The 23,260-nt window shown below is 46.6% G+C and overlaps 1 protein-coding gene across 8 annotated transcripts in view; it reads right to left on the minus strand.

Moving 5' to 3' along the window:
- Nucleotides 1-508: 508 nt before the first annotated feature.
- Nucleotides 509-23,260, minus strand: part of Mapkap1 (MAPK associated protein 1) — a 246,942-nt gene continuing 224,190 nt past the window's right edge. For 5 of the 8 annotated variants that reach the window (XM_008824842.2, XM_029559650.1, XM_008824834.2 and 2 more), the window contains 2 exons: nucleotides 5,865-5,962; nucleotides 1,483-2,007 (listed from right to left, as the gene is read on the minus strand). In XM_008824842.2, the coding sequence (XP_008823064.1) occupies nucleotides 1,882-2,007; nucleotides 5,865-5,962 (224 nt within the window). In that variant the 3' untranslated portion in view covers nucleotides 1,483-1,881. Of the gene's footprint in view, nucleotides 2,008-5,864; nucleotides 5,963-20,995; nucleotides 21,268-23,260 lie in introns of those variants that run through there. The other 3 variants (XM_029559663.1, XM_029559662.1, XM_029559661.1) reach the window with 2 other exon arrangements.

Here is a 23,260-nt window from a genome sequence, read left to right on the forward strand (position 1 = left end):
ATCAGGATGACCAAACTGGCCAACAGGAAAAGCGTGGGGCCCAGAGGTAAGTACTATGGCCAGGGGTTCCGGCAGAGGCTCAGAGCTCAGCTAGACATGAAAGTACTACCCTGATGGAGGGCTTGGACCCAGACCTCCCCTTCAGGGCCAGGGAAGCTTCTACAAGGCTAGCAAACAGAAGGCACTGGAAGGGTGGCTCATGATGATCTGGAGGAATTGAGACATCCTGGAGGGCTCAGGAGAGGTCATCTAACCTAGCACATGCATTGTGCTACCAGGGAACTGCAGTCCCACGAGGGGAGGTGACCAGCTGAACCACACACCGCCACTGGTGCAGAGTAGAGGACACGATTCCAGTGTCCCCTTGAGAGAAGAGCGTACCTGTCCTGTTCAGCACCAGAGGTGACCTTGTGCATCAGCTGCCAGCCAGTGCCACCCCAGAAGACTGACTGTGTGGTCTTCAGCATTATGTACCCAAGACTTTAGGAATTCAAAGCAATATACAAAAGAGGGTATTTATGACTTTTATTTTAGTATTTTAATATTGAATATGTGACAAGATTTAATGACCAAATTAGTCATTTACATTTTTCAAAGATATCTAAATATAAAATTGCTAAAAATTCAAATACAGAGAGCAAGCTACAAAGAATATTTTTTTGGGGGGGGGCTTGGGAATGAAAGACATTAGAAAAGGGTGTTCCTGCTAGCTGAACAGATCAGAATTAGAGAGGAACTCATTCAATTTCTGTGCAAAGAAATATACTTGGCTCTGAGATGCTGTTCAGACACAATGTTTTTAAAAAAATGTTCTCAACACAGGCCCATGGGCCTGGCCCTGGCCAGCATAAGCACATGCTGCAACAGGAGGGGCCCTGGCAAGGGCTGAGGAGGCATCTGGTGTGGCCAGAGGTGTGGTCAGGGTGCCGGGCACTCTGCCTTTCCTGCCCAGGGCCCAGGGTGTAAGGACAAGGGCTCCCCTCTGCTCGATAACAGTGGACAGCAGCAACAGCTTTCTGGCCCGCTGGCATAGCAGGCACTGTGAGGACAGGGGAACAGAGCCCTGCAGAGCCAGCCAGGCAAGCTCATCCAGAAACCTGTGTACAGGTCCAGTGTCAGCTGAGACAGACACCTGCTATCAGGAAGTGGAACCGACTACCCTGCGTGGGAGCTTGGCCCACCTGGAGACACTGGCTTGTGGAGAAGAGACGGCTTTTGAAAGGGAAAATGACAGCCTTTCAACACACAGGCACGCAAGCAGCGTGCACACAGGCTAAGTGCTCATTCCTAACTTTAGTCTGTTGCTATCCTCAAGGCAAACACTCAAACAAATGGCACAGTTAAAATTATAGGTGAAGCCCTAAACACTCCCTCTGAGAAATCGAACCCCAGCTTTTCCAATCTGCCTGTTTAAAGTGGGAACAGATTTTAAGAGGATACTATAATCAATCAATCCTCCGCCCCAAAGAATGCTCCATCATATCAACCATGATAAAGAGTACACCTGTTTATTAAAAGGAAAAAAAAGAAATGTACATTTTTGTTCTTCGTTTGCTTTAAGAAATTTGATCAAGTTGCAAGGAGATGTCTGGCATGGCTATATACATCCTCGGTGGTGAGCCAGGCAGTGAAGACGGCTGGGCAGCATGTGGCTCCTCCAGGGGCAATCTGCTCCCTGGGCATTGCTACTCAAAGCCACTGCCAGGCTTCAATCCACGGCAATGTCCCCGGAAACCAGAGCAGGGTATCCCCTACCCCAAACCTTCCCTAGAATCCAGCAACCCCATGCCTGTGAGCCCAGGCTGCCTCCAGCAATGCAGGGCTCGGAGACCACCTGGCCCTGCAGGCAGGCTGAGCTGTACAACAGATTGGAGACCAGTGTCACTGCTGCCCTGATTTCTTCTCCTTCTGGAAGCTGAAGCTTGTTCGTCTGTTCAGTTTTCTTTGTTTTTGAGCAAAGTAGTCAGCCCGGGCAGTGCTTGCTCGTGATTCCAGGATGTAGTTAACCTAGAAAGCAAGAGGACACAGCTGTCACTAGCCAGCTTGCTGCTCACCCAACACAGGGTGAAGGGAGGCCAGTTTTGGGCTGGGCCCTGGGGACAGGTGCTCTTTGGCCGGAGTTCAGGTCCTGAAGCAACCTGGTAGGCTAGGATGGGGCCCTGCTTTACAATGGCACTGACAAGACGCCAGTGTGGGCCTCTCTCTCAGCAAGAAGTGGGGCTCTCTCCTCCCAGGCCTCTGCTTTCCCTTTGGTGTAGACTGCTCCCCCAGTACTCCCTGGCTCCCATATGACCTTCACGTCTGAGAGATGAAAAGTCACAGTCAAGCTCCCCTTCAGCCTCCTGCCAGCCTGGCTTCCTTTAATGTCCACAGCCAGGGCCAGTAAGGAAAGGAAAGCTAGGCTCGGAGATGAAGGCCACAGCTAAGGGCACTGGAAGTTAGGATCAAAGCTGTTTGGAGAGGGTGTACTCTTTTCCAGGGCTACATGTCCAACTCTCACCTGTGCACCAGTCCTGACACGGCTCCCTCATGGACCTGCTGCCCTCTGCTCTGTGTGAAACTCCCATTCTCTTCATCCTCACATTTCTGTACGTTATGACAACAGAGCTCAATCCCTGGGTCAGAGGAGGCAGCTGCATGGGGTTAGGCTCCAACACTGTCCCTCTGAAGTTTCTGCTCTGGTCATCACCATCAGCAGGTGGTACAGGCTGGCTTATGGGTACAAAAGGCCTGACATACTCAGCCATGGCCTCGCCAAGTTACCAGCTGAGAGCAATGAATCACAAGGACACGGGCTGGGCAGGTGATCTGGGGCAGTGTGGATGGGTGTGGAGACCCGGGGTTTGTCATTCCTAGTAAAAGACATCTTTGGACTGTTTGCACACTCAGTCGACCCCTTGTTTGCAATGCATTTTTGGCACACATAATTTGACAAAAGCATTTAAGAAGCCAACTATTTCCTAAATTTATTAAGTGCTTTGTGATAATCACACAGATAATTTTAATGGAAGATTAATGTAATAATCAAAAGATAAAAACACCCTTTGGTCTTCCATTAGCTGGTTAATATGCTGTGGCTTAAAACTTGCACAATTTTATGCACTATAGAGTGTTTCACTTTCAGTGCGTTTTATAGCTTAAGGCATAAAAATATAGGGCGTTTTCATGGTCAATAAAGCTACAGCCTCCATCACTCGATCACAAGAACCGGTGTGAGGAGCCCAAGCTCCCTGGATGCATCTGGGAGTCTGTGAGACCAGGGACCACAGGGCCAGGCTCTAGTGCAGAGGGTAGGAAGAGGTGGCTCTGCACAGTGCAGATCTCCCTCTCCTCTAAAATGGGGTGATGATGTCTGCATGCTGCAGGGCGACTGGAATGAGACATCCATCCGCACATGAAACATCTCAGATGTAGCTGGTCTCACAGACTATTTCTACAGGGAGAAAGAAACAAGAAAAAAAGCCCTCGATGGAGGCGGGTCGTCTGTAGTGGCTGTGCTGCACCAGCCTTTCGCTCTTGGTTTCTCCTTTTTTTTTTGGTCTTTATGAGACAAGGTCTCCCTGTGGTCACAGCTGGCCTGGAGTCGCTAATGGAGACCAGACTGGCCTTGAACTCACAGAGATCTGCCTGCCTCTGCCTCCCAAGTGCTAGATTAAAGGCATGCGCCACCACCCCCAGCATGGTTTCTCCTTTTAATTGTGGTCTAAATTCTCATTCTTTGTACAGCTCTTGAGTTATATCAGTTGAATCTGACCCTAAAGAGCTGGTAAGATTCCTGTCAAATTCCAGAACTACACTGGGGTCTTGGTTGCCAGCACAAAGCTCACACCGACACAAATGGCTAAGGCTGGGCAGTTAAGCCTCTGAAAGGGCAGAAGGTGGGAAGTGAAGTTCAACCCTCCCTCAGGGCCACCACCATCAGCTGTGAGTCAGTCAGATCCCGGCATGCGGTTCTCCGAGGTGCTCGATGATGCAATATTTCTACAAACATTCTGAGATGAAAACAGACATTTCAGAGGAGGCGGTAAGCCTCGGGGGTTTTTGCAGAAAAGCGTTTGTTTGAGGAGTGCTCAGTCCTGTAAAATGATTTCCTTACACTTGATCTTCCAGAGTCTCATATTGAAGTCATAAACCTGTTTCTGTCATCAATCTGCTGTTGTGAAAATTATCATGATGTCAAACACAGGATTATAATTTTACTAGAATCCTTCTCAAGTCTTGAATATTTTAATGCTGGCTATAAAAAATAAGACCAGCCCCTGGCAGGATACAGGAGTATTTCTTTACCCACTCCCCAAACACTTGGCACAAGTTCCTTGGGCTGTCTTCTGGTGTTCTGGCGAGTAACTCTTGGCTCGCCAGGAGCCCGGCACTCCTGGACAGGACACTGTCTTAACTCTGGTCCCTGGGGGCTCTGGTCAATGTGGCCTATAAACTTCCCGAACCTCCCATGCCACTGTCTCAGTCTCAACCGTCCTCTCAGCAGCTTTATCTTTTGCTCTTTTGTGTGTCTTTGATGGCCATGGTCTGTCTCACAGAATTCCTGTAAAGTCAGGTATGTCTGGGGGATAAGGAGTGTTCTGGAATCTGCCAAACCCAGGGGCAAGTTCTGGCCCTACCAACTTACCAGGTTACTACCCTGGCTGTTACCTTTCCTCTGGTGTCTTGGACACTGAGGGAATGGGAACATTTTCCTGTGTCCATCTCAGACTTGTGAGGGCTCAGTGAGAGCCTGCATGAAATGTCAGCCCAGGCCAGTCACCGTGTCCCTCAGGGCACCTCAGCTGTCACTACCACCTGACCGCTTCTTAAGAGGAGAATTTACAGGGGTGGGGTGCACATCTCATCTGGTTTACACCTAGTAGCCCTTTAGCCACCTACCCTGTGGGGAGGAGCATTTTTGTTCAAACTCCTCTGGGTCTGAGCAGCTGTTTTTTCACATTGTTCAGTCTGAATAGGATTTACCTTAGGGATGCAATCTTAGTTTGGCAGCAGGTCAGAGTACTGCCAAGACCAGTGGCCTGCCTGGTACCCAAGTGTTTCAGAGACGGGAAGGGGGCCTGAGCCCTGCCTTACAGCTCGAGTCAACGCATGGGATTCCCACCAAGCAGGCCATGCTCAGTGTGACTCCACTCTTCAGGCTCCCTGCCTAGCCCCTTCCCTTGCTGCTATGAATCTGCTGTCTATGCAGGACCAGGTATAGCCCTCTGTCCCCTGCCAAGTCAGCTGACCTGTCACACACTTACACAGAACCCCTGTCGACTGTCAGTATCTCCCTGAAACTTGTTTCATTTTGGCTCTCCCGATAGAGGCAGAGTTCTCTGGGGACAGGGTAGCCTTTATTGTGGCAGCTCAAACAGTAGGTTGGCACAGGAGAGGGCACTGAGTGTGTATGCTTACTCAGTGAGTATGAGGTTCAGAACCAGGCAAGTCTAACTCTAGCTGGCACGCTTCCAGCGGGTTGGGAAAATCATCTGGATGACAGTTTTTTGTTGTTGTTTTTATATTTTTGAGATAGTCTCCCTGAAGCCCCAGCTGGCCTGGAACTCACTATGTAGAACAGGCTGGCCTCAACTCACAAAGACCCCCTTGCCTCTGCCTCCCAAGTGTTAGGACTAAAGGTGTGCGCCACTACGCCTGGCTTGGGAAATCAGAGTGATTCAAAATTACCATCGTTTCCTCAAGGAGCTCTTTAGTGTGGGGGAAAATCAATGGTGCAGGAAAACTAGAAACACATAAGGAAAGGGGCTGGGAGGAGCTCAACAAGGTCTGTGGCTAAGGCAGGTGCAGGACTACTGCTCTGGGGCTGGTGTGGTCTGAGACCAGCCTTCCTTCCCATCCCTGGGTCCAGAGGCCATACTCACCTTGAGCACGATCTCGTTGACCGTAGCAGCGTCAGATTCAAAGTAGAGGTGTTTATAGTCGTGATTGCTTAGATACGTGAGCTTAAATATTGCGTGACCTGGAGAGAGAGGGGGGGCAGTGCTGAAGGGTCTTGGTAAGGTCCCTTGGAGGGTAGTGTGCCCATGTGTCCCCTACCCCCTGGACTCCAGCAAGACCATGTGGAGGCGAGACTAAAGTAAGCGGAGATGCTGGGTTTCTCATCACAAGCTGGGTATAAACAGACAATAAAGACCCAAAAGACTGGCTGAGCCCCATCCCCTCTGCAGAGCACTGAGAAGCACGTCAGCAAGGCCTTACCGTGCTCCTTCTATGGGGGAATTCCATGAGCACTGGTCTTTTTAAGGCAGAGGGTCAATTCACCCCAAATTATTACTCTAAAAATAAAGAAACGGGGCTTAAAGTGAACAAGAGAAAACCTCTGAACAGTGCTGGCTACTGCTGGGAGAGGGTGCCTTTTCCACCCTGGAAGGATGGGGTAGGGGTGCTTTGCAGACCACAGCACGCTGGTGCCTCATAAAGCACCTTGACCTCACGGACCTGGCCTGGGTCCAAATTCTTTCCTGTTAATTCTTTCATTAACTTTCCAGAGTTAATGGGACGACTGTTTAGTTCAGCCTCATGCCACCCCACTGCCCAGCCTAAGGAACTGCTCTCTTCTTTGCTCCACCTGTCCCTAGACGCCCTTCTCCCTGCCCTGCCTAGGAAAGCTCTCTAGGGTCACCAGGGTGTCTCTGCACCTACACTCTGGGCATGCTTCCTGCCTGGCTACTCCACCGTGTGGCCTGTTAGAGACTTGCTTGTTCTGTGCAGCAGCATCTACATTCCTTTACCTTCTCTTTACACGATAGACAGGTGCTCTCCTCTAAATGGAGGCAAAGGTGCCAGCCAGTGTGACTTGGACAGGACAGGCTAAAGGAGGAGCTTTGGATTCCTGGCCTCTGCCTCAAGACTTCATCTGCACACGTAGACCTTGGGATCTGGAAGACCTAGGCCCCTTCTAGGTAATTCTTCCTCTTCAAATATCTTGAAGCTGCACCCACCACCAGCAATCAAAGGAACACTGTCCAAGGATATGGCCCTGTGCTGGGGACCTGTCTAGACCAAGAGAACTGGGCACAGGTGACCAGAACCTCACAGCCCCAGGTCCTGCCCATGAGCTCTCCCAGGCCCTGCACGCTCTTTCTATTGAGCTTCCTCATCCGTTGTCCTTTTAATTGAAACGGTGGCTGGTCATGTTATTAATTAATAATATATCACCCATATTACTGTAAGTTCACCTCTTTCCCGGAGATCTCTTCTGGGGGACTTTATTTACAGTAGCTAATTTTTCAGATCTTCAAAAATAAACTGATATATGTTGTACATTTGTGACCAGAAAAGTTGAGCCGCTGGCATTTTATCCTGGAAACATCATTGCAATATACTAATTGGGACTATAAATCCTATATTGAAAAAATTAGCTAATAATTTCTGTTAAAAAAAAATACCCTTCACTTTCAATTACTTGATAAATTTAGCCTGATTTTAAATTGTGGCTCTAAAATGTTAGAATTCTTGACTGGAAGCTAATCACTTTGTTAATGTATGAAGTACTTGTTTCTGATAGGGAAGTGAATTCTCATTCATACGCCCTCCCCTCTCTCTCTCAGAACACTAGTCTTGATGACATCACCTCAAGGAAGAACAATGAGGATACATTTGTTGGCCACACTGTGATCAAGCAGAGTCATCTATGAAGGACACTGGGCTATGAAGGACAGAGACACTCCCCCAGGAGGCCTTACTGCAGATACCTGGCCATGACACAGACAGCATGGCCTGGGGCTAGAAAGGACCAGAAGGTCTTAGGGAGGCCTGCAGACCTGAAGCTTCAAGGTTCACTGGCCACTCCGATAAGTGATCTCACGCACGGTCTATACCACCTGCTCCTGCTCCTGCTCGTCATTGACAAAACAAACCCTCAAGATGCAGGTGGTATGGTTTTCCTGAAAAGTTGAGACAACATTAAAAATGTCTTGTAGTTTAGATGGATCAAATCACACAGCACATGTGATGTGGGGCTTGCACAGGTCTGAGAGCCCAGGATGCTGCCTGGACTCTGTCCCCTTGGGACCGCAGCACCGTGGAATCTGTCAACTGTGGGCTCTGAGGGGAAGCCTGCTGTTCATCTGCACAGTCATATGGGCAAAACAAGTTATTGTCAGCCAGGTCTCAAAGGTCAAGGGACCCCCCAACTCCTGTGACCCTACTGCAGGAGAAAAGTGGGGGGATGATGAAGAGCCCCCTCTCCTGGGCATGACTGCTCCGAGGCAGTCCTTCCACCGAGGGGAAGAGAGAGGGTCCTTTCTGCAGTGCTGTGCTCTCCAACAAATCTAGAGTAACTGTTAGCCACCAGGTAAGGCTGGTGGCTAGTACAGCAGACAGTGTGACCCAGAGCCTGGGCTATGAACTCAGGTCAATGGCAGCAGCTTTGTTGTCACCCATGCTGGGCTGCAGGACACAGAGGTGACTCACTCTCAAAAGCACTTTCACTTGGTTCCTCACTCCAGCCTCCCTCTTTACTGGGTGGCCAGTCCAGGCTTTGCCTGGAGCACAGGCTGGTGTAGGAAAGACCCTTAAGGACAGTTTCTTGGAGGCCAAGGGTTGACTGAGTGAGGAGGAAGGTACACAGCCCTGGTAAACCAACTCTGCGAGAAGCCAGAGCACACCAGGGTCATGGTGAGCAGACGGGTGGTGACTGGCAATGCCTGGATGGACCTACCAGTCGATGAAGCCACTACTGGGTTGAAGCACAGCAGTGACATGCCTGGGGTGTCTTTAGCCATTTCCCCTGGGACTCTGGAGCCCAGGTGCCATAGTGAGCCAGGCAGCAGTGCCCACGGCTCTGAGCTGGACAGGGCAGAAAGGATGCCAAGACAGGCTGATGTGAGAACTGCAGGGCAAGCCATGGTGGCAATGCTGGGAGACTTACAATGAGAGCCAACAGAGGGAATCCACACTTGGATAGCTCATCCATTCCTAAACCTGTTCCAATTGTAACAACTTAACTTTATACTACATAGTAAACTTCCATCAGAGGTGTCTGGGAAGGAATCACTGGCACTACATAGAGCCTGAACTGACTGGAATGTCAAGTCTGCTCTCAAATCCCTTCACAACAAGGCCGACCTAGGGGCCAGGGAGAAAGCGGCAGCAAATGACAGTAGGAACCCACAGGACATGTGTCTTGAGGACCAGGTGGGCAGGTTGACCCCTGAAAATTCAAGGACCATCAGTTTTCATAGAAAGGGGGAGCCACAGCAACACAATGTCTCTGTTAAAACCTCAACTGAGAAGACTATTATTGCTTGAAGTCTAGTATTCAACCTAGTTCAAATTGTTAAGTTCCATTTGGAAATTAACATAAGATGAAGCCCTGAGATATGGTGGGAAAAAGCAGGAGCCCCAGAGTCTGGCATGGTTGCAGTCTCAGCTGTGGGCAAGGCTCTGTCCCTCCAGGAACCCAGGCATCTGCTACCCCACACACTACCACACATGATTCTACCTCACACACACCTGGAAACAGTTCATGGGCGCTAACTCTACCGTGGTGGAACTGCTATTTGGTTGCAAGTCTGAGCTCAAACTTCAGAAGACAAAAGAAAAACCTGCACACGGTACCTCAGAACCCACCACTGCAGTACAGTGATGCCCACGGGGGCTTTCCTGACCATCTTCATATGAAACATAGTTTACTGAAATTTGAGTTTTGTTTTTTTTTTAAATTCTCATTTTATTACATCCCTGTCTCTGCTGATGTGGTCTCCACAATCATCTCCAACAAGTGCTCTCATGGCTCATTCTACAGATTCTACCTGAATCTATGTTACTGAGGAAATTGCAACATTATGAAGGTGGCTATAAAGGGCAGTTTTGAGGGTTTGGATTCTCAGTTTATTTACGGCAGGATGGATAAAAAAACTCAGCTTCTGGGATCTGGTCTTTTCTAGGGCATGGGAAAGCTCACTGGACTTTGTTGGCGAAACTGATGGGAACACTATTTGGGCACAGCAATACCCCCTTTTTTTGAGATAGGTTTTCACGCAGCTCAGGTTGGCCTCAAACTCAATATTCACCTGAAGCTGGTCCTGATCCTACTACCTCAACCTCCTGAGTGCTGCAACTAAAGTGTGCACTAGCACACCTGGTTTCCAGCTCTACCTTTCTGCAGCTCCAGGTAGAAAGGTAGGCTTCTCTCTGATCTGAGACTGAGTTCTCAGCTGGGTACCCTAATATGGCAGAGGCCCCAGAGCATAACAGCCTCTCTGACCTTTGGGCACATGGCTGTATCTGACCTAGTTCCACACGTATCTGTGAAAAACTCCCCCACTTACACTTTGGTTCCTTCCTATAAACGTAATTAAGTCTAATTATAAAAACTCCCATGACAACAGGATTTGCTTTGCTCTAATTTACTGAAAACATTCTGCTATAGTGACTACGCCCTCACTGGTGAGGGCACCAGCTCAGCTGCTCCTGATTTGTCTGATATCCTCCTCCCTGGGTTTCTGGTCAATCTATTTCTATTTCCTTTGCAACCCTCTTGACTTCCTCTTTCCCTGAATGGCCTTCCCTAGAGTCGGTATCTTCCAACTCTTTCTCGGCTTGGGTGGCTTGGACCCTTGGGTTTGAATCACCCTGTCATGCTGATGATGAAGTGGGTATCTGGCTTAGACCCTCCTCCAGGAGCCAGAGGCTGCCACCTCCACAGGAACCTTAAAGGCAGAAAGCTGAGTCACTGTGGCCTGCTGGGCATGTGTGGAGGAGGCTGCTTCTTGGCTGGGTGGAGGGGTAGCCATGTACACTGAGGGGCCTTGGCTGTGAAATTTGTGATTCTGGCAAAGACTGAAATCATGGCCAGCCAGAAAGTGATGCTAACCCTAGCTCACTGTACTAAAAACTACCTTGTTCTGAATCATGTCCTGGCTACATACAGAGGCGTGGCTTTGAGGATATTACATTTCAGGTTGGGTTCAAAACAACACCAGCTGTGAAAACAACACAAATAGATTCTCAATAGTCTGACCTCATCTGTTAATTCCCCAAGCAGGGAGAAGCTGTTAGCTGGCCATGCAACATTCAAGTCTGAATTTGTGATCAATTTTGAAATTATGACCTTAAAAAAAGGACAAAACAACAAACACTCCCCCATCTTCCCTTAAAGTAAAAGCTCTGGGGGTTGGAGAGATGGCTCAGAGGTTAAGAACACTGGCTTTTCTTGCAGAAGACTGGGTTCAAATCCCAACACCCACATGGCAGCTAACAACTGTCTGTAACTCCAGTTCCAGGGGATCCAGCAGCCTCTTCTGTCCTCTGCAGGCATTGCTCAACACAGGTGCACTTACATACATGCAGGCAATACACACATACACATAAAAAAAAATAGTAAATATTTTTTTAAAAAGGAAAAGCTCTGTTAGTGCAATGGGAGGCATTACTACATACCAAGTTCCAGGCACTTGATCTCTGTGATGGTTTAAGTGAGAAGTGTCCCCACAGGCTCACACATTTGAACACATGGCCCCAGTTGGTGGTGCCATTTGGGGGGACTATGGGGCTTTTATGAGGTGCAGCCTTGCTGGAGGAAGCGGATCACTGGGGGTGGGCCCTGAGAGTTTAGAGCCTCATGCCACTTCCAGTTTGTTTTGTCTGCAGTTAAAGATGTGGTTTCAGCTTTGGGCCCTCCTGACACGAACTCTCCCTCTGGAACCGTAAGGCCAAACAAACTCTTCTTTAAGCTGCTTCTAGTTATGGCATTTTATTAGCAACACAACAGTGGCTAATAGAGTCCTCCTGCTGGTTCTCACATGCTCAGCAACCAGCTGTCCCTGTCCTGGGACAGTCCTCACTCAGGTCCTCCTCATTACCAGGTTCTCTCTGACCATGTCTTCTTCAGGTCCAAGCATCTATCCACAGGGCTGTCCTTTTAAAACACACCTGGGGCTGGTATGATGGCTCATGCCTGTAATTCCAGCACGGGTTATCAAGAAAGATTCTGTCTCAAACGCATCCAACCAACCACCCCAACCTAAGAATAACCACAACAAAAACTGGTGGACTGGTTACTTCCCTCCTTAGAGCAACCCAGTGCTTCTTTTTCTGTCTGTCATTTTTAAAGTCCAAGCAAGTGAAGATGGCTTTCAAAGCTCCTTGTTGGGTAATACTCAAGCAATACTGGGGAGCCTGAAGAGGTTTTGCTTATAGACATTAATGTTTATTATGCTAGAAATTAAAACTGAGAAATTTAAGAGATTTATTCATTTAAGATATAATAAACCCATTACAAGGTAGCACAAATAACATTTTTTTTTTTTTTTGGTCTTTTTGAGACAGGGTCTCCCTGTAGCCCCAGCTGTCCTGGAACTATGTAGACCAGGCTGGCCTTGAACTCACAGAGATCCACCTGCCTCTGCCTCCCGAGTGCTGGGATTAAAGGAGTGCGCCACCACGCCCAGCCCACAAATAACATTTTTTAAATAAAGAAAACAAAAAAGAAAAACCCCTCACATTCTCCAGAAAGCCTAGCAAGAATGATTTTATTACACCAGGCTGTGGATGGCCATTGTCAGGCAAGGATATAATGCACTTCGAGTAAATCCCTTCATCTGTTACCCTCCTGTTCTCAAAATCTCAGGCTCAGCAGAAAACAGTTGCTGTTATTATCCTGTCTGCATCTACATTTGAATGCTGTGTGTGTATATATATATATTTTTTTTAAACTATTTTTATTATTTTTAATGTGTACACGTGTATTGCCTGCATGTAAGTGAGTACACCCATGTCGTTTAATTGCGTGTGGAGGACAGAACTGGAACCGGAGCTACAGATAGTAGTTAGCTGCCATGTGGGTGTTGAGAATTGAATCCAGGTCCTCTGCAAGAGCAGCCAGTGCTCTTAACTGCCGAGTCATCTCTCCAGCCCCTGGTGTTATATATATTGCTTTACTTAAATATGATTTTGCAAAGGGAGGCCTGTTCTTCTCGCTGCCAGATTTACCCGTGGCCTCAGCAATGCTGGGAAGGCACTCTACCAGTAAGCTCTACCCCTAGCCCAAGAGGCATACATTAATGCTCTTCTTTGTAAATATTCTCTGATATTTATATCAAACTTGATAAATGGTAATTTTAAAAAAGATTAGTTGTAATGTAGAATCTAAAATCTCATTAGTAAGCTATCTGTACTCTGTCACATTAAAATCTATTGGTTTGTCTAGCACTTTGAGTAACTCTTCCCCCTTGTCTTTTAAAAAAAAAACAACAAAAAACAGTGAATTTATGCCATGTACACACCTTTAATCCTGGCACGCAGAGGCAGAGGCAGGCAGATCTCTGTGAGATTGAGGCTAGGCTGGTGAGGCGAGTGAGTTCTAGGACAGCTGGGTCCTGTCTTAAAAAACCAAAAGTTAAACTTCATTAATGTCTTAAAATTAGCACACAAAGTAATGGTTTCATTATGGAATTTTCATACTTTCTGTCAGTCCCCTTCCCTTCCCTGTCCTGCTGCCCCCTCAACACTCACTTCTGCTGTCCATGTCACATGTATCTTACTGTACTCTTACCCCTCCTCTCTTAAGGCTCCCCTTTCTAGTGTCATGACCTACATCCATAGCCTTATCTACATCTACTCACCAACATAAAAATAAAATCTAGGATCTGCATATGAAAGAAAACACATGGTTTCTTTCTGACAAGTATGGCTTATTTTCCTTAATGCAGTAATTTCCAGTTCCATCTATTTTCCTGTAAATGTCATAATTTCATTATTCTTTATGGCTGTATAACATTCTGCTGTATATGTACCATATTTTCTTTATCTGTCCACCTGCTGATAGATATCTAGGTCAGTTCCATATCTAGACATATTCCATATCATGAATAGTGCAGCAGTATGTGTGTGCAACAGTGCACTCTGGTGTGCCGGCTCAGAGTCCTCTGGGTAGATACCCACCTTGTCTGGGTTTGTAATATCCACACAATAGTTTAGGAAATTTTGGTTCACTGAGTTATGAAGACTCCCAAATGTTGAAACATTATACAATATTATAAAACTCATGTTTATTAACATCACCACTGAGGACATGAGGAACTTCCTGAAGTGATGAGAAACCAAGCTGTCAGTGATGGACACAAGTTGAAAAAGTTCTAATTCTGGGGATGGAGAGATGGTTAAGAGCACTGGTTGTTCTTGCAGAAGACCTGGGTTCAATTCCCAACACCCACATGGTGGCTAACTTCAGTTCCAGGGGATCTGGCACCCTCTTCTGAACTCCAAGGGCAGTGCACAACATGGATGCACTTACATACACCTAGACAATACACTCACACATGCAATAAAATAATAAAAAAAGTTTTTAAAAGTTCTAATTCTGATCTGAGACAGTTTGAATGTCATCACTGGGACCAAACCCTTGTACTTGTTACCCAAACTGGCAGGTCCCTTTCCTCCATTTTCAAGAAAATGTCTGCCAAAGACTTGAGTTTGAAAAATCAGTTTGTCAGTTGTTCCTTCAAATAAAAATGGTGTCCCATGAAATAAATGGCTGGTTCAGCTTGCAACTCAAACAATTAGACAGTATCTTCCTTCAGGGACTTCAGGAAATGAACAAAGAACACGGCTGAGGCATGTATGCAATGGTACAGCACTTGCAGAGTGTACACAGGCCTTGAGTTCAATACCCAGCACTGAAAAAACAAAACAAACCCACACAGAACACAAATGGCTTATTGGGACTTTTGATGATTCTATTCACGTTTAAATTCTTTCAACAAAATTCTACATGGTACTCCAATAACCAAGCATGGCTGAGTTTTACTTTTCAGCTTCTTGAGAGGGAGACAAGGAAGAAACATAACCAGTACATGGAAATTTCCTCCCTTGAGGGGCCTCGGTCTGTGACAAGCTTGATTTTGCAGTACTCTCTGGGAGGTTAAATGCCACCAGCAAATCCTCCTCTCGAAGCAGAACCCTGGCATGGATGGCCTGGTAACCACTGTGCAAAACACACACACATATGTATGTGTGTATGTATATATATTTTTTGTCTCTTTGAGACAGGGTCTCCCTGTGGCCCCAGCTGGCCTGGAACTCACTATGTAGCCCAGGCTGGCCTTGAACTCACAGAGATCTGCCTGCCTCTGCCTCCAGAGTGCTAGGACTAAAGGCATGCGCCACCACGTCCAGCTTCCCCCTTTTCTACTTTAAGCATTAAAATTCTATATTATAAGCTGGGCATGATGGTGCACGCCTTTAATCCCACCACTCGGGATGCAGAGGCAGGTGAATCTCTGTGAGTTTGAGGCCAACTTGTCTCCATAGCAAATCCAGGCCAGCTGGGGTTACAGGAAGACCCTGTCTCAAAAGACCCCCAAAACCAACCAACCAACCACCCAACCAACCACCCACCCACCCGCCCAACCAACCAAATCTATATCATGTACTTTTCCTTCAGTAAGAGTATGAGGAAAAGAGATTACCTTTGAAAACAATTGTGTAAAGGGCTAGAGAGATGGCTCAGTGGTTAAGAGCACTGGCTCCTTTTGTAGAGGACCCTGGTTCAGTTCCCAGCATTCAAATGTTTGCTAACCACCACCCCTAATTCCAGTTCCAGGGTATCTGATGCCCTCTCCTGACCTCCATGAACACTGCATGTACATAGTGCACTTACATACATGCAGGCAAAACACTCATACACATAAAATAAAAATAAATTGTGCATGCGTGCACACACACGTGAGGCTACACATGCCTGTGTGCTGTACGGAGGCCAGAGGAAGACATCAGCTATCCTGCCTGATCACTTTCTGTCTTATTCCCTTGAGACAGAGCCTCTCACTGAATCTGGAGCTGGACTGGCTGCCAGCAAACCCCAGCGATCCTCCTGTCTCTGCCTTCCACAGCATTGGGGTTACATCAAATGCAGCTACAACTAGCTTTTTATGTCGATGCTGGGGATTTGACCTTGATGTCTTTATGCATGTGCAGCAAGCTCTGTTACCCATCTAGCCCAGAAGTTACTACTGTATCATATTCCTATGTGGAAATACTGAAGATCTCGAGTTTTCAAGTTTGCAAAAGGCTCTATGCCTTGTCACAAAATGGTTTCCTACTGCCATACCTAGTATTTCTTAGACCTCTTGGATTTTTTGAGACAGGGTCTCGTGTAGCCTAGGCTGGCCTCCAGTTCACTATGTAGTCAAAAGATGGCATTCAATCCCTGACCCTCCTTGTCCAGCTTCTGAGTGCTGGGATTGTAAGGCTTGGCTCCCCAGCTTCCTTTCCTCCCTCTCCAGTACAGCCAGTGTTTTACTACTTGGTCAACTCTCAGCAGCTTTCCCTCCCCATCACCTTTATTATTTATCTTGTTTTTCTCTTTCCTATACTCCTTCTGCATTTAACAAGCTTCAGAAAGAAAAACCAGACTACTAAACATGGTTGAAATTTGTGAGAAAATAACATTTCTAGACTGAGTCAGGGCTGGGGCTAGCTTTCCATGGAAACAGGGACACGAGTACCTTGGCTGTCAGTGGCAGACAGAGGACACAACCTTGTTAACATTAGTGTGTACTGTGGACTAGCTTTGGGGCTTCTCTGAGTCCCAGGACACTCGATTATGAATGGAATATTATCATATCTGCCTGCTAGCATTGGTGTCATAGGATTAAGCAGCTCTAAGATGAAGTCCAACAATCCTAGGGTTATGCATGGAATGAAGATGTACCCCCAGAGAATTGCTGCAAGAGTTAGGTGACACAGGATGTCCTCAGAGCACTGCCTATTGGGTAGTTCTTTAGAGTGTCCACCTTTTAAGACAAGCAACCTTTTTCTGTAAAAAGCCAGAGGGCAGGTATTTTAGGTTGTGTGGGCCAAAAAGCAAAATTAAAGATACTTTGTAAATACTTGTATAAGGAGACAGAAAACTATTGCAGGCTTTCTGACAAAATTCAAAATATAATAATAGAACACATTTGAAGGGGGGAATGTGTGTGTGCTAATGAGAAGGATGGGTTTTCTTCCCTTGGGGGAGATGACATTTCACTGAGCTACATTTAAAATTAATTAAAATTTAAAATTAATGAATCCTCACCCACCCTAAGAACCGGGCTTACCTCACAGGCTGCACGGAGACAGATGATGGGCTGGGCTTTGCTATGGCCACAGTCCTGCTCAGGACCTTCCTTACTTCCCCTGTAGTTGGTTCTACATGCTGCTAACAATGGCAGCTCAAGGGCCCTTGATTACTCTGTAGAACTGGGTTTCCACCTGGAATTTCCCTCTCTAGTCTTCAATATTTCTTGTAGTGGTTTGGTGATAACAAACTCATTTGTTTCTCTGACTGTGTGAAACATCTTTATTTCGCCTTCATCTGAGGGCCGCTTCACAAAATGCAGATCTCAGCAGATACTTGAGTGTGCTGGAGCTGCCCCTCTCAGTTTTCTGGCTGCTTCTGGTGCGAAGTCAGCATCAGTCTGATCTTGGTTCTGCCATGTGCATAGCTGCTTTCTTTGGCTCTTTTGAGGTTTTCTCTTTGTCACTGGGTCTCAGCAATGTGATTATGATGTGCCTTTATGTGGTTTTCTTTATATTTGTCCTGCTCAGCCACTGCTAGTCTTCCAAGATTGGTGGCTTGATATTTTCAACGAAATCCTGAGTAGTTTCTGTTCCTCGAGATTGCAAGTGTGCACGCCATCATACGTGATACAACTGCCCAGGCTCTGTTTTTTCCATCATCTGTTCTCTCCGTGCTCCAGTGTGCTTCGTTGATGCACACGTCTTACAGCCCACTCACTGTGGGAGGCAGATTCTGAACAGGTTCCTCACGATTCCACCTCCTGGTTCGCATGGCCTTGTGTCTATGGGCTAGCCTCATGACTTGCTTCTACCAACTAGTAATACAGAAATATTGTTGGGAACGTCAGTTCTGAGTTACACAGATCATAGAGGCTGACTTCTTCCTTGCCAGCAGCCTCTTGGATGGAGGCCACAAACGCCATGTGACATGGACCTAGAAGCAATCCTAAAGATTGGATTCTGCTAAAGGCTCCTCAGTGAGCTTGGAAGCAGACCCCATGTCGACTGAGCCTTTGATTTTTTTTTTTTTTTTTTTTTGGAAGGAGGGTCTCCCTGTAGCCCCAGCTGGCCTGGAAGTCGCTATGTAGACCAGGCTGGCCTCCATCTCACAGAGATCTGCCTGCCTCTGCCTCCTGAGTGCTGGGATTAAAGGTGTGCACCACCATGTCTGGTTCATTTGGTTCTTTTTTCCTAGTTTACAATTCTCTTTTTCTTGAGTTCTCATTTTAAGACTTTGAAAATAATCATAATCGCTATTTTAAAGCACACCTGTCTGTTAATTTAGTCATACCCACCACTTTTCGCTCTATTTTTATTGAATAATTTTCCTCCTGATTATGGGATACATTTTCCTGCTTCCTTGTACTTTTTTTTTTAAATTAAAAATACTTTATTTATTGAGGCTGGAGTGATGGCTCAGTGATTAAGAGCACTAGCTGCTTTTGCAGAGGACCTGAGCTCGATTCCCAGCACCCACATGGTGGCTAACTCAAGTTCCAGGGCATCAGAAGCCCTCTTCTGACCTCCATGGGCACCACACAACATGGGTACACCTACCTACATGCAGGCATTACACTTATACACAAAAAACCAAAAAAAAATTCCATGGAAGTCAGAAGAGGGCATTGGATCCCTGGAGTTGGACAGTTGTTAGCTGCCATGTGGGGGCTGGGATTAGAACCCGGGGCCTCTGCAAGACAGTCAGTGCTCTTAACCTCCGAGCCAACTCTCCAGCCTCATCCTTGTCTTTTTTTTTATTTTGGTCTATTTGAGACAGGGTCTCCCTGTAGCCCCAGCTGTCCTGGAACTCACTATGTAGACCAGGCTGGCCTTGAACTCACAGAGATCCACCTGCCTCTGCCTCCCGAGTGCTGGGATTAAAGGCGTGCGCCACTACACCTGGCCCCATCCTTGTCTTTTGAGACAAGGTTTCACTAGATAGCCTAAGCTTGTCCCTAACTTTCCATCCTCCTCTCTCAGTCTCCCTAGTGGTGGGATTACAGGTGTGCACCACTATGTCTAGCTCTGCATGTTTAACTTTTTATTGAATTCTAGATAGTGTAAATGCTACACTGTAGGATGGCCTTTGGAGATTATTGGGCTATGTTTAGGCAGGCAGCTAATTTACTTGTAATCAGTTCAGTCCTTTCAAGGCTCCTTTTATAAATCCCTTCCCTGACCCCTGGAGTTGAGGCTTAAACCCAGGGCCTTGCGCATGTTAGGAAAGTGTTCTGCCAGGGAACCATGTTCCCGGCCTCAGCCTCAAGGGTAGTGGAGCTCTACTCCCAAATTCAAGGTCATCCGGGGCTACACAGTAAGTTCTAGGCCAGCGTGGACTTCAGGGTGAGACTGTCTTAAAAACAAAAACAATAAACCAGTCAACCAACCCCAAACCTAAAATAAAATAAATCTGGGAATTTGGCAGAAGAGAAAACAGGTTTTTCTCCACCACTTATCTGGTCGAGAAATCTTGTGCAGCGTTCAGCAGGAAACAGCACCTGTTTTACCTTTTCTCAGTTATGGTCTCTGGTGTTAATGAAAGGATGAAGGTGAGGAAAATAGTAATGAAAATCTAAGAAAATGCAAATTTACACATTTTTCTATTCAACCTAGATAACTGTTTTGTTATCATGGGCCCATAAAGCCCAAGTCAACAATTAAGTGAACACTTAACCAGAAGGAGGAGGAAAAACCCAGGAGGTAAAAAGATTTGATCCTTGTTAAGTGTTTTTTATTTGAGCAAACACCAATATTCCAACCAACACAAGTATATTTTTTTCTATTGATTCCCAAATCTGGTAGAAAATGAAGAATGCGAGAAAACTGAGTTCCTCAGCGGTAGTCAGTTCTACCCACAAGCACAGTCACACACAGTCCTCAATAGCCCAGTAAGCTACTATAACTGCAGTCACTGTGCTGAGCGTGGACATGGGTCTGTCCCTCTCACCATGTGGGGCACTGAGGAGTGCCTCTTGTCTTCTAAATTTGCCAGGGTTGACCCTTCCATAAACCAGGAAGTAGAGACAAGCACCAGCCCCATTTAGCATGCACTGAGTCACTTAAGAGCCCATGTCACAAGCCTTGAAGTTCCCCATGTGTCCGTCTCCACATGTCTTTGCTGAAGATGCACACCTGTTCCTGGCTGATTCCAAAGTCCTGAGCTCTGACAATAGTTGGGGACAGAAACTGCTGGGTTCCAGAGGTGGGAGCATAATTGGTACAAGTCAGGTGTCAGCCCAAAGGAGAGGACAGCGGTTGGGAAGCATGCTGGGTGGCCCAGCTTGTCAGCCTCTGTGAACTATCCCTAAAACAGTGTTGGCCTATTTAAGAGCAGTTACAGCTTGAAGTTATAGGACACTAAAGTGGGCCAGAGAGCCTAAGACTGGAGCTGGCCTTCGATGACACACACGGACCTATGCTTCTGGTTGTTCTCTACCTTTACCCTGTGCCACATTGGGTCCTCCCCTCCCACACTCTTAGAGAAATTGAGGTGGTCCCCCCTGGGTGCCAGAGCCCATCTCCCCTGCAGCTCCCTGGTTTGGGAAAGAGATGATAAATAAATTGGAGCACACTAAGCAGTACTTCCGCAGGCGCTTGCCTCCTTCATTGAACGTGCACCTCATCAATCACACTATTGTCTGCTTGAAAGGCGAGCCTTGTAAATGTCATATCCACTCAGGCCCAAGGAGAGGCGCATCCAAATGCAGCAAGGAGTTTTAATTGGATAGTGTAATTAAACTAAAAAACCCCAGCAGACTCCCTTTGACAGGCTAGATGAAGACCCCTTTTAATAGGGCCAGGAAACATATCTGCTAAAAGGACGCAGCACTCCTGTTCCTGATTGTGCTCCAGAGTACTCTTAGGAAAGGCAATTCAATAACAGGGGCGTTTAATATGGTGGAGTCCTGCAAAATCAGGCAGTACTTACCTATTTGATCTGGAACTTATGAAATAAATCCTTGTCAGAGGAAAAAAAAAGCACAGCACATCTCGCCTCCCTAATGTGTGGGGAGCCCAGATCTCCTGAAGTCCACAGAGCCCGAGGGTGGGCCGGCGGCCACTAGGGCATAAATGCTGGTGCCTGTGGTAGGCCAGCATGGCCATGGCACCCAACTTGTCCTCATTCCTCTTGTATACATTCTCAGGAGCAGCTAAAGAATGACACATTTCTAAGGTATGTGCTTCTTCAGAAACTGAACTAGGGTGCCTGTCATGTCAGAGAAGTGTGGATGTGTGTTGGGCTCTGCTGGAGCTGCCCTGCCAAGTAAGGAGAAAAGAAAGTGGGTGGTCAAAGGGTCTGCCATCTGGGCTGGGGTGTGCCAAGTTGACTTTAGCAACTAATCTGATCCCCCACCACTTGTCCCACTCTCCTTTGTTGGGAGATGAGATGGGGGATGTCACACATTCAGACAGGGCTATTTGAGGCATGAGATCCTGCACACAAGGTAACAGACTTTGTGAGAACATGTGAAGAGGTCTGGATCTGCACAGGCATGTCTTACAGTAGCCCGTGACAATCCCGTTCAGATGGAATGCTGGTGTCCCAGGATAAGGTTGGAAAGCCCAGTTTTGGGCATATAAAGAAGTTTTGGATTGGCACTCTGGAGGGGTACAAGGGTGAGATTTCAGAGCTCCCTTCTAGAGCTTTCTAAAACCAGCCAGATGCTTTGTTTTATCTACACAGACTTCAAAGTTGGTTGCCCTGGGCCCTCAGGTGGATTATTCTTTTCTAAGGATGGTGAAAGCTTTGCTTGATGACTGCTTTCACTCCTCCATAAAGCCTGTTTGCCAACCTTTGGATAGTCTTAGTATCTGTCTTTCACTCTGGGCTGATGAATCCATTAAGTCCATATAAGTGAATATATTGAATCTATGAAAACTGGATGCTGAATTAAGCCATCAAATACCTTTAGGTTTAAATGAAAACTATGTAAGAGCATTCAGCCATCAATTTGGCTATCACTTCTAGCCAGTATGAATTCTGCTGGAAAAGCTATTTTTGTGCAGATGTGGAATTCAATGGGAAAGACTGACTCGTGTACCAACATCAATCAAAATGTCGACTTCCCTGGCAGCTCTCAACAGTAAGGCAGGTTCAAAGGTCACAGGATAAAGAAAAAGCCAAGCTCTGGTTCAGCTCTAATATCTCCTCGGTAGAAGTCTTGCAAAAGTACCCCCTTCTGTATTAGCCTGGCTTTCATTAATCTTCTTGCCATCTTCTTTAACTAGTCATGCAGAACCGTTCGATAGCAAGACGTATAATGGGGAAGGCCCTGTGCCTATTACCGCGTTAACATTCTCTTAAGCCCAGTGCAACAATGGAATGGGATGCAGAGGAGAGCTGCAACACAGAGCACAGTACAGGCAATTCAATCACAGCCTGGCTTACCTATGTACTCTGACCCACAAGACACAAGGGGCCTTTGTGTCTAACTGGCTTGGCCATTAAGGTTGCTGAAGATCACAACAAAGCTGATCTTTTCCATTTAAGCTAAATCAATGTGGACAAATCATTATTCAGTAGCTTTAATTTAATTAGTAAATTAAATACACTACTTTACAGATCTTGTCAAGTATTTATGAAAAGAAAGATTCATTTAAATGGAAGGTCACCAGTAAGCCCAGCTAATTTAGCTCCAGCAGCTTCAATTCACTATAGAGTCTAACCACCTCCCAAAGTTGTGTTAACTCCTAACCTTACAGAGTACCTAAAAACCGAACCAAACCAAACCAATCAGTTCCCACCAGTATAGCCAGCAGCTACAGAATCAGGCCTCCTTTAAATTATACTACTGTAAGAGAATATAATCAGGTTATCTCTGTTGTGGTGCTTCCTTAAGATTTTACATTAACTTGACCTAATTGAGATACAGAGCTCTTTTCAGCTATAAAGATGACAGCTACTTTATTAAGGTTTAAATCTGATTTCTTAATGATAGGCTGCTTCCTTTAAAGACCCTGAACCTGCACAACCTTCTTCTGATGAGACCAGACCTAGACAGAGCCTGAGAGTCTTGGGCTGTCTCCTAGAAAGGCCCTGGCTTTGTTTAGCACTAGAATAGAGGCTAGCACTTTAAGAAAGCACCCACCACCCACAGCCCATGTCTAGATGTGAGGATGGAGAGCCATGCAGTGTATGGAATGGAGACCCTTTCCTCTCTGTGTGCCATACACAGCCAAGATCTGCTAAAAGACATTAAAATCCATTTTTTAAAAGGTCTACAGCAGCCTTCAAAAATACAAAAGAAAT

The sequence above is a fragment of the Nannospalax galili genome, unplaced genomic scaffold (assembly GCF_000622305.1).
Source record: "Nannospalax galili isolate Female #2095 unplaced genomic scaffold, S.galili_v1.0 scaffold290, whole genome shotgun sequence".
Lineage (NCBI taxonomy): Eukaryota > Metazoa > Chordata > Mammalia > Rodentia > Spalacidae > Nannospalax > Nannospalax galili.